Raw genomic sequence first — 12,364 nt, forward strand, 5'->3', positions numbered from 1 at the left:
TTTACAAGCAGCTCATGGAGTTCAATATCAAAAAATCAAACAACCCAATCCAAAAATGGGCAGAAGACCTAAATAAACATTTCTCCAAAGATGATATACAGTTTGCCAACAAACACATGAAAGAATGCTCAACATCATTAATCATTAGAGAAATGCAAATCAAAACTACAATGAGATATCATCTCCCACTGGTCAGAATGGCCATCATCAAAAAATCTACAAACAATAAATGCTGGAGAGGGTGTGGAGAAAAGGGAGCCCTTTTGCAGTGTTGGTGGGAATGTAAATTGATACAGCCACTATGGAGAACAGTATGGAGGTTCCTTAAAAACTAAAAATAGAACTACTATACGACCCAGCAATCCCACTACTGGGCATATACCCTGAGGAAACCATAATTCAAAAAGAGTCATGTACCAAAATGTTCATTGCAGCTCTATTTACAATAGCCAGTACATGGAAGCAACCTAAGTGTCCATCAACAGATGAATGGATAAAGAAGATGTGGCACATATATACAAGGGAATATTACTCAGCCATGAAAAGAAACGAAATTGAGTTATTTGTAGTGAGGTGGATGGACCTAGAGTCTGTCATATAGAGTGAAGTAAGTCAGAAAGAGAAAAACAAATACCATATACTAACACATATATATGGAAAATAAAAAAAAGGAAAAGAAAAAAAAACCGTCATGCAGAACCTAGGGGTAAGACAGGAATAAAGACACAGACCTACTAGAGAATGGACTTGAGGATACGGTGAGGGGGAAGGGTAAGCTGGGACAAAGTGAGAGAGTGGCATGTACATATATACACTACCAAACGTAAAATAGATAGCTGGTGGGAAGCAGCTGCATAGCACAGGGAGATCAGCTCGGTGCTTTGTTACCACCTAGAGGGGTGGGATAGGGAGGGTGGGAGGGAGGGAGACGCAAGCGGGATGAGATATGGGGACATATGTATATGTATAACTGATTCACTTTGTTATAAAGCAGAAACTAACACACCATTGTAAAGCAATTATACTCCAATAAAGATGTTAAAATAATATTCATGGAATAAAACATAAATAAGAATTTCTCTTGTCTTAAATGCACACATGTACTGCAGCTTGAATGTTTCATGAATTCAGGCTCAAAAAAAGACATGGCAAAATAGAAAAGACTCAGCTGAAGACTTTGTCCATTATTTGTATAGAAAGTCAGGCATGGAAATGGTAATAAATAGTAATCCTGAGGATATTTACTTGTTTATCTGCTTTGACTTTAGAATGCCTGTTTTCTTCGAAACAAGCATGTGGAATGAGCATCTCTAAAAAATGACTTCCCTATCTTGGTTTGCAAGCAGTTCCCCAACTAGCTGCACTTTATTTCTGTACTTTACCACAAAAGGAACTGCAAAATCAGCCTCTCATTTTCAGGGAACTCTTTGTAGCCAGGTTGGTCTCTGTTTTGGTGGAGAGCTTGCTGTTAAGAGAAAACAGACTGGGAGTTGATTTTGTTGCGTGTTTGAAGTCAGCTTTTTCCTGTCTCTCTTCCTCCATTTTCTGCTCTGTGTAATTTTAGGCACGTCTACTTCCTGGGCTAGGTGTGTAAAGGTAGAACTTTAGTTCTATTTCCTTGTTGCAGTGTTCACGTGGCTTGGCATCACACTTTGTACATTGTGGGCATTTAATGCATATTTGCCAGATCAGGGAATGGAAAATGTGATGCTATCAGTAAAATTTGCTCCAGGAGAATCAGTGTTGTATAATGGAAGAGGCTCAAATGAACTATTTAACCTCTGTCAACAACAGATACCTTGCAGGGTTGTTGTGTGTTCTAAATGACACAAGATGGGTGCTTAATTGATGTTATTTTTATTTCAGCCAAATTATGGAAGTTAGAGCCAGCTTAATGAACTTAATTTGTCTTTATTGTTTTTCATGTTTCACTTAGTACTTAAATATTATTTTTTTGATTTGCAAAAAGTATTTACTCCGTCTCTAATTAGTTACCTGTGCTGAACTTTATACACTATGAACAAACCAAATGGATAAATGTATGCAGTGAAACTAGCATATAAAATCATACACGTTTAAAAAACTATTTTTGGTTATCTTCTAACCAAATGCTATTTTAAAATATTTGCACATGTATTTTATCATTATAAGCAATAATTTCTCTGAACATTAAGAGTTACATTATGCTGAACCCACCCAACCCCCTACCCCCCCACCCACCTACCCCCCCAACCCACCTTTCCCCAAACCTCTCCGATGTTTTTGATTTTAAACCACCAAATAAGATCAACAATAGAAAAGTGTTAACTTATTTAGCCTTGTTAGGAAATGCTTTAGTGAAATTTCCAAATACTTTATTTCTTTAAGGGTCCCGTACTTCATTTTAACCATAACAAAAATTTCTCCTCTTTACTTTTTGTAGTTTTTTGGGGGGGGAAATTTTAAAGAATTCAGAGAAATAAATGTACTCTAATCCATTCTTAGTGACTCATGATAATAATTATGAACATGAACACTCTCTGGAATGAAGCTGTGGACCCAGTTAGTTGCTTCTACTAGAGGTATTCCCCTAAGTGTGTTCTGTGGAAGTGGCTAATTGACGTCGTTGGTCAAGAGGGCTGCATGGTTAAATATGTTGGGATATATCATTTTGTACGATTTTTCAGGTTCTTAATATGCTTACAATGTAGAGCCCCTGCTCTGCAACAAGAGAAGCCACCACAATGAGAAGCCCGCACACCACAACGAAGAGTAGCCCCATTCACCGCAACTAGAGAAAAGTCCATGCCCAGCAACAAAGACCCAACTCAGTCAAAAATAAATAAATAAAATAAATAAATTTATTTTAAAAAAGGCGCAACGTATCAGGTTTGTTCGAATTATCATCTCTTTGATTATTCTATTTTGGTATCTTCGAGATATAGCCATAGACCAGGAATATACTTTGGATTACAAGTTCCAAACTCTTAAAATTATTGCAAATTAGAACTGGATGTCATAAACTAATTATAAATAATACAATTTCTCTTTTGTCAAAGTTAGGCTCTTGTCTTGGGAAGGGGTGGGGGCAGGTAAATGAAGAGGATAGGTATTGACTATCATGATAGACTAGAATACAATATACTTACAAGTGAGCTGTAGGCTACAACTGTGAGTCATGTTAACTATCAAGTACAATATATTCTTTTTTCCAGTCTATTCATCTTTTCAACAGAGTAACTATAATTAATAGATATTCTGTATTTAAATATACTTTAAATTGTAAAATGTATAATGAATTAGACTGAATTTTTTAACTGCAAAGAACATTAGAATAAAGAAACTATGATGTTAAATCAACAAAACTGCCACTTCAAAAATGGTCAGATATCGGCAAATTTACACGGCTCAATTGAATAACATTTTTTATGCTCCATGTGCTTTCCCTGGTTCTCTCTCACTCTTCTGTAATTCGACTTGACAGAAGGTAAGGCTGTGAGGGGTCAGTTGCCCTAGCACAGTGCTCTTTCCTCATGCCACACTGTCTTAAACCAAAATGACTTGCTAAGCACAGCAAGTCATTTGAATATGCACATGAATTACAGTATCTATTCTAGGAAAATGAATAGTAAAATGACAGAATAATCATGTGAATATGTTTTAATTAACATCATCCTTTAATACACACATCTTCATGTAACTCAAATAACATGCTTATAATACCATAGCAGAATAAGAAGAGAATAGTGGGTAAAATGATTTACAGAAAAAAAAAGAGATAGCTCTTATATAACAAATTCTGAGTTTGGGGGAAATTTGGGAAAGGTATATCTCTTGCTATTTTATATCTCTTTTGCTACTTGCTATTGGGTTAGATCAAACCCAATAACTGCCATCACTTAAAGGGGAGCTGATTCGTTGTTTTTGTTTTTTCCTTTTACCTTGATATTCCAGGTAGTATGCTTTCATAAAGGTTTGTAAATAAATTTGCTCCAGTGAGGAGATATTCTAATGATCTTGTAAGTGACAGATAACTCAATGTTATAAACTCATTTTTTCCAGTGTTCTTTAAACTAAGAGCCACAGTATTGTAAAGAGACAAATACATAATTTGCTTTCTTAGCATCTGATGTTGGCAATGATTTCAGTTTAGAATTAGCCATTTTTATTTCCTTCAGAAAATATAATTGGCCACTTGTGCTTTTTAACTAGTATGAATGAAACTGTAAATACAGCAATTTATTTGATTAAGGTCTATGGGCATTTTTCTTTTACTGAAAATGGACTTTGATTTTATTATACTAGATACAAATAACTTCTATAGCAAAAATAAAATGTTACATCCTTGATAGTCATTTGTGGAGAGAAGAGAAAACCCAGGTGCAGCTCTTCTGCAGTTTTTGTGACTTTTAACTGATTTGGCTTATAATTCCTTCCTACTTCTTGCACTGGGAATTCATTTCTCTGTGCACTTTGCTGTTTCTGTATACATCTCAGGGACTAGAAATACTAAACCCTCATTTTCCCACATATAACCCTTCTAGAATTTCACAGCCAGAAGTGTATTCTAACCCTGCAACTAGATACTACCTTAATTCTCATTTCCTTCTGCAGGATGTCTATATCTATATCTGTATCTGTAGATCTCTATCTATATAACATTTTTATACCATTTAAATATTTCTGAATTTGGAAGGAAAAGTCTTTCTTTTGCTCCCTCTGTCATGGATGAAGGCAAAGTCCCCAAACTTGTTTCAAGCTATGGAAGGCTTCTCTACCCAGCTTGGCATTCTAATAGATCAGAGATCTCAGATGAACTGGCTTCATTTTTTACAGACTCTGAGATTCAAAATAATTTCTTTGAAATTCGGTAGAGAAAAAAACTAGCCACTTCCTTTCCTAAACAGCAGCATGTACCAAGTGTTAGGGAGTTACGTTGTCAGTTTATTCTTAGCCATTTTCCGTGGAAATTGATAAAAATTAATGAACAGTTGAATTTTTGAGCTGGGGGACCTTAGCTGTAGTATAAACTCATTTTACATATAATGAATGTGAGTTCTCTAGACATGATATAAAATGCTTAAGATCAAAGGGCTAGCTAGGCAATTAAAAAATATAGAACTTCAATAATAAAGTGGTTAAAGAAAATATTTAGATTTTATGTGTCTTTTTTTTGTTTCAATGTTTTAACTCAAAAGACCAGCTGCTGGTTTGGTCTTCTGCTTGCATGGAATTGACTTGGACCTTTTGGATGGTACTTCTCCTTGACATTGCCAAAGGCTGGAGCAACCCGCAGTCTTTTCAGATAATTATCATTTTTGAAAACTTGAGTTTTCATGATCTTGTTAGTTAGTTTAAAATATGTGTGAGAATAAAATGCTAAGACAATTTATCTATATAGGGTTTCTACTTTTCTGGGATCTTTGAGAGAGTTCAATAAATAGAAGGTAGAAGATCTCCTCAGAGCTGAGTTGAGTGGGGCCCTTGCATTCTGGTAACTGTCTGCATAGCCAATCTGACCAGAAGGCTCCTGTGTTCTCAGTGTCCCTAAATCTTCAATTTATTATGTTGAACCATTTTATAATTTCTCCAAATGATCGAATCTCTGCAATGTTAGATATTTCCATCCAGTTACACAGTGGAAAATTTCTGGGGTCATAAGTCAAAATATTGAATCTTAAATAAATTGATGATACTTAAGAGCCTTGCCCTGTGATGTAGGAAATGATTAAGTGGAAGTGAATTAAGAGAGAGGACGAAGAAAGCAAAATGGATGAGGTTATACCAAGCATGTACTTAACTGTTTACTGGAGGGATCCTTTTTTGATATGCAGAGCCTTAAGTTAGGGAAATGTCTTTTTCCATCACACAATACATTTTAAAAAGTCACCTTGTATACAGCTAAACTTTTGTTCAAACATGTCAGCAGGGAGAGTAGAGAGATATAACCAGGTGTTTCATATTATTCAAACAGTAATAAGCTTACTGTTGAGAAATTAAACATGGACAGTCTCTTCTCCCTCATCTAAAGTCACATAGATACCCTATTTGGGTACTTCATTATTCTTACTTACACTTGATACTTATGCACAGATTCCTGTATGTATCAATTCTTCTTTCATTCCCAAAATTCATTTAAACAAAAATATTCCGAACACCTACCATGTGCCAGGTAATGGGGATATAGGATTCTATAGGTCTGAAATGGTTTCTGACCTGCCTCTCAACCCCAGAACAATAAAGGCAAATAAGAAATGTAAGAGGAACTTATGTTCAATCACTTAATTCAAGTCATTCAGCTTAATAACTTGGGTACATATTTGTTTCAGTGTTGGCCTTAGAAAGCATTGCTTTTTATGTCTTACCTGAAGGATCTTATCACCAGGCTGCAGCAGGTTGGATGCTGGTCCATCAGGCTGAACCCTAGTAACAAAGATACCCTATAAGTCAGAAGTAACAGAGGTTAGGATTCTATTTTCAAGAACTAGATCTACTTAAAAACTTTTTCATTCACATAGAAAACAGTGAAAACAGATTTTTAAAAGTTTACACATGTGAGGTTAAAATATTATTATAGTATTTCAAGCAAGGCACCACCCTCTAAATCAAGTTTAAGAAAAGCAACATTTTTACTTGCACAAAACGCTCATATTGTTTGTTTTGTTTTGTTTTGCGGTACCCGGGCCTCTCACTGTTGTGGCCTCTCCCGTTGCGGAGCATAGGCTCCGGACGCGCAGGCTCAGCGGCCATGGCTCACGGGCCCAGCCACTCCGCGGCATGTGGGATCTTCCCAGACCGGGGCACGAACCCGTGTACCCTGCATCTGCAGGAGGACTCTCAACCACTGCGCCACCAGGGAAGCCCTCATATTGTTTTTAAAGTGCACTTATGATTTATAAATTAATTTCATGGCATAGTCTTAATTTCTTTCTTAAATAATTTGATGTATGGTTCTAAACCATCTTTTGTGTAACTTTTGTATAACTTCTGAAGTTGTCTTAAGTTATTCCTCATTGAAAATGTCTCCTATCTGATAGGTTGTAAATTCAACGTACACTTTAAAAACCTTACTAGAATCACATATAAGACTGGTTTATTTTAATGAGTATTACTTTATATGTTACTGAGAATTTTAAAGTAAAATGAACAAATAAACATAAGAAAATTCCAACGTATAAAGTTTGCAGCTATATAGTTACAAAATTCCTAAATTGATTTAGTTTATAAAAATGCCAAATTAATTTTACTGATCATGTACACAAAGCAAACACTTGTTGAATGTCTACCATATCCTAGGCCTTGATTGCTGGTGTTATAGAGATATACAGAATATAATTTTCGCCTTCGATGAGCTCACTATATAGTAGAAGAAAAGTCAAGAAAACCGACTATAAAACAGTGTGAGAAGTGTTATGATAGAGGTAATCAATATAATAGATTATTTAAAATGTTGCATCCAGCTTAACCTTAATGTGTTGGAGCTTCTAAGAAGAGGAGATATCTGGCACGGAATCATAAAGGACAAGTAAAAGTTATCCACACAGATAAGGAAAGATATTCTACATGGAAGGGATAGCACATACAAAAGTGAGAGTGCCTGTTACATTCAGGAAGCTGCAAGTAGTTCTATTATGACTGCAGTGGTTGTGGAAGGGTTCGAGTGGATGTGGTTGGGAACATGGGAGAAAATCATATCAATCCCCAAAAGTAGGTAAGGACCAGATCAAGATGGGTCTTTAATGGACATCTTTATCAGTTTGGGGAGCTACTGAAGTACTTTAAACATGATGGTGACAAGATTTTGATTAATATACTAAGAATGAACTGATGAGTGGATAAACAAAATGTGTGTATCTATTCAGTGGAATATTATTTGGCAATAGAAAAGAATGAAGTACTGACAACACTGATGAACCTTGAAAACATTATGATAAATGAAAGAAGCTAGTCACAAAAAACCACGTATTGTATGATTCCATTTATATGAAATGTCAAGAAGAGGAAAATGCATAAAAATGGAAAGCAGATTAGTGTTTGCTAGGGGGTGGGAAGCAAGGGGAGTGACTTAATGTGTACAGATTTCTTTTTAAGGTAATAAAAGGGTTCTGGAATTAGATAGTGGTGACGGTTGCACAACTCTGTGAATACACTAAAAACCACCTAACTGTACACTTTAAAAGGGTGAGTTTTATGGTATGTGAATTATTTATCAATTCAGCTCTTATTGTTTTTAATTCTTGAGTATTAATAGAAGACAATATTTTAATGGCTTTGCCTGTTATTTAGAAAATTACCTTTTACTGATCTGTAAACTTAATAACTCTCACTTAAACCCATAACTTTATGTGTGTATGTCTTTGTAAATGGTTTAACAAACAGACCCTAGTTAAAATATTTCTATGTGTTTTAATTTAGCATTTTAGATCTTTATGAAACATTAAGGATTTTGAATGATTTTTATCTTTCTGATTTTAACCTGTTATCTTTCCCATTCAAAGATGAAACTACAGTAAGTATTAAAATATTAGAAAACTGCATAACTTTAACCAGTAATTCAACTTCTAGAACTTATGTTAGGGAAATAACTGGATAAGTATGCAACATGTATTTACTAATATGTTCATCACGGTATTATTTGTAATAATAAAAGTTACAAATCACATGTAAATGTCTAATAACAGGGGATTGATTAAATAAATAAATTATGGTAAATCTATACAGTAGAACGATATGTGTATGTGACTCATTAAAAATGGAGTCCTAGATGACAGCTATAGAAGGACACTGGTGCTTAGAGAAACAAGCAAGTTATAAAACATTATGTGTGGCATAATACTATTTTTGCTGAAACATGTTTAAATGTATATTTGTCTGGGAAAATATCTGGAAGAATATACTCCTAAACATTAGCAGTGGTTGTACTGGGTAATGAGACATCATATGTATGTATATTCTTTTCTTTCTTTTTGCTTTTCTGTGTTTTCTAATATTTCTACAATGATTAGGCACTAATAGCATTAAGAAAATAGTAATAAAAACTTAAACAATCTTTTAGGTTAATGGTGTCACAATTCGGTGTGATGTTCAAACAGCTAGTTACTTTGGTCAGTTCAGTTGTACAAATGGTCAGTTCAGAAGGAAAAAGAAAACTGGTTGTTTGAAAGGGACAGTTAAATAAGGCACAATGACTAATCCACCAGACCAGTGAACGGCACTGGTTGTGAGAACACATATAATCCTCACAGTCATTTTCATACTGGGCACGTAACTCTCCTACTCCATCAATCCAGGAGACTGTATGATTACTCAGTTCCCCTGGTGGTCCCCCTTTTATGCTGTTGCGGTCTCTGTAAAACAGGCAGAATGACACTGCATCTCTGGATGCTGAAGGCAAAGTTGTTTTGACTATTATTTTACCCCAGCAGTCAAAGTCTGTGCTACCTAGTTAATTTTGATTGCCGTTCTTCAGCTTATTGTACGGGAACAGTTTTAATAATTTTTGTATGAATCCAGACCATAGGAACTGAATTGTGGCCATCATATTGCAATGCTGAGAGGAACTGGCAACACTCTACAGCCTGACGGCTGAAAGAATACCAAAGTTATGTCTCTAGCAGGTTTAATTTCAATCATCACAAAGCTCTGTGGGGTTCAACCACTGTTCTGGAGACTTGCTTTGAAGCTTTCTCTTATGGTGGCCTGAGTCTTCCTAAGCATTTATTGCTTTCTAAAGCATTAATATGTCTTTTCAATCAATAAGTTTTACCAACTAAGAAATTGCTACTGCCCATTGGCATAGTTTCTCTTTCTCTCTCTCTCTCTCTCTCTCTCTATATATATATATATATCCTATCAGCCAGCATATTGCCACGTTAGTCAAAACAGATAGCGATGAGTGTTATGTTTGATAATGGTCTGTAGCATTCATTATTTTTGGAGGTGGAATGCTTCCCCAAAGACTGCCTGAAAAGGCCAGTGCCCTGATTTTTCACTGTATTTATGTATTACATATAAACACTGTCATATGAAAGAGACCAAATAACTCTGAACCCATTTTTGTGGTCTCTGTTATGATGAAATATTGATGAGAAATATGAAAACTTTGACACTGTTTTCAAAAAGTTCATTGTAGCAGTGTGTGTGGGTCTATAAATGTTATTATAATTATTGAAAGTCTGAAGGTTGAGCTACAATCCAGGGTCTTTCTTTCCAGCAAAGCCTGCAATAAGAGATTTCAGAGTCTCCCAACTGTACCAGATTTACTGTCAGAAAATTCTTCATTACTCTTAGTCTTAGAGTACATTGAAAGGCCGACATTTATTATCTTTACCTTGAATTCCCAACAGATAAGAGGATTTGCATCTTTGATTTAGGGAAGGGGAAGGGAAGAGGGCTGGGAAGTCTCTCCTGTATCATCTGTGGTTTCCTAGTGGTGGCTGTCAGTGATAATGGCTCCAATTACTGTTTACTTTCAATAATGAACATGGGTCCCAACAAGAGGGCTTTCTGATGGTTCTTAATAACTTTTAGAGGCTACTTCCTTTGGTAGCTCCAAGCCAACATCAGTTCTGTAACAATGGCTGCTAGAGTCTAGTTACTGGCTTATGGCATTTCTGAGTGTGTTTCTCTAATGTTTTGCACCTCATCACCAGCTCTCATGTTCCATAGTGGCTTGACAGCACAGTGGTTTTCCCTTAGCACCACCTCTAGAGGGCATCTCACAACAGAGCTAAGTATTGCAGTCCTTTCCAAAGAACGCAAGTCTTTTCTCCTATCAGACACCAGTAACTGGGTGTGCTTGAGACAGACACAGACACAGACACAATGGACTCATGTATCACAGAGGGACCCCCATAGGTTTGAACCAAAGCTAATCTGGAGAGCACTTGGCCGGATGCTACAAATAGGCTTGACATTTGCCATTTCACGTTTCTTCCCCAGTTTTTAAACCAGTCTTCATATAAGTCATAAATGAAGTTTTTCCAAAAGTACCCATAATGGGTTTTTAAAAAGTTTTACTTTTCGCAAGTAATTTTGAAAATGGATGAGTATAGAAGGTTTTTCACAGTGTTAAAATCTGACCTGGTCTTATTGGTTACCTAGTCTCTGCACCTCTGGACATAAACCTTGAAGGACTCAAGGTTCCTTGAAAGTTAGTCTACAAGGCCAACATTTCACATTCTAACTTTAGAGGAGAAAGGAATCTTATATGGCTTTTTAATGATGAAGGTGAATGACTGTGACAGTCTCAGCTATTGTAAATGTAGACACCAAAATAGAACTTGTCTTAAGGGAATTACAACTTCAATTTGTGAAATATGCTTTTCTTTAAAATTCTGAAAAAACTTGGCTCTAGCTGATGCTAAGAAATTGGTTCTAGGAAGGCCATATCTCAGATAAAAATTGCATACAATTACAATTACAATTCAGAACACATTGGTTATATATTATAGAATATGGTATCATATGCTTTCATATAATTATAAAAGTTCAAAGAGCGTATCTGGAGAAAAAACTGACCCATAAAGATAGCAAACACAGCCATAGATTCAATAGCTTTCAAGGGGAAACTTTTTTTTTTTTTTGGCCAAATATTGGCAAATAATTCCTTTTCATGAATTGAGCAAGGTTAGTATTAAGCTATGATGCAGCTCACAGAAGCAGCATTACACACACACAGTAGACTGTGTTTACTTAATCCCTGTGATTATTAGAAGACACATCAAGAATAAAGGTGTTTCAATAGCTTTACTCTCTATGAGTCAAAGTGTGAAAACAAAATATTTTAAGGTTAATTGCGGAGAGACAAATCTTGAGCTTTGAACAATTTGCTGCCTTAACAACTGAGGAATTTATATGCAGCAAGTGAAGAGATTTATCCCATGACCATTAGAAACTAAAGGAGAGGGGAGAGGGAGGAAAGGAGAGAGGGAAAGAAAGGAGAGAAAGAGAAAAAAAAGAGGGCATTGGCAGCTGCATATGTTGATTCAGTGTATGACTGAACTTTAGCTGACAAAACAATGCAATGTAAAATCCATAAAAAATGAACAGAAAGAAGAATTGTTTTAGAAACCTAAAAAATTTGAGCCTCAAAAGACAGAGATACAAATTATACAACTGACCAAAGTCCTCTAAAAATTTCACAAAAATCTTATGCACAGATGTTTAAAGGAATCCAAAACTCTCTTTCATTAATTTTTAAATAAAGAAATATTAAAATAAAAATCTCTTGGTTGCATTTGTAAAAAATAGAACTACCATATGAGCCAGCAATCCCACTACTGGGCGTATACCCTGAGAAAACCATAATTCAAAAAGAGACGTACCACAGTGTTCATTGCGGCACTATTTACGACAGCCAGGACATGGAAACAATCTAAATGTC

The 12,364-nt window shown here is 35.6% G+C and overlaps 1 protein-coding gene across 1 annotated transcript in view; it reads right to left on the reverse strand.

Moving 5' to 3' along the window:
* The window catches only part of LRRC7 (leucine rich repeat containing 7), a 135,637-nt gene that overhangs the window by 8,931 nt on the left and 114,342 nt on the right, over positions 1–12,364 (reverse strand). The window contains exon 17 of the mRNA XM_089910398.1: positions 6,345–6,419. Within this exon, the coding sequence (XP_089766524.1) occupies positions 6,345–6,419 (75 nt within the window). The remainder of the gene's footprint in view (positions 1–6,344; positions 6,420–12,364) is intronic.

The sequence above is a fragment of the Delphinapterus leucas genome, chromosome 1 (assembly GCF_059928025.1).
Source record: "Delphinapterus leucas isolate spDelLeu-1000000601 "Yukka" chromosome 1, BTC_Dleu_Yukka2, whole genome shotgun sequence".
Lineage (NCBI taxonomy): Eukaryota > Metazoa > Chordata > Mammalia > Artiodactyla > Monodontidae > Delphinapterus > Delphinapterus leucas.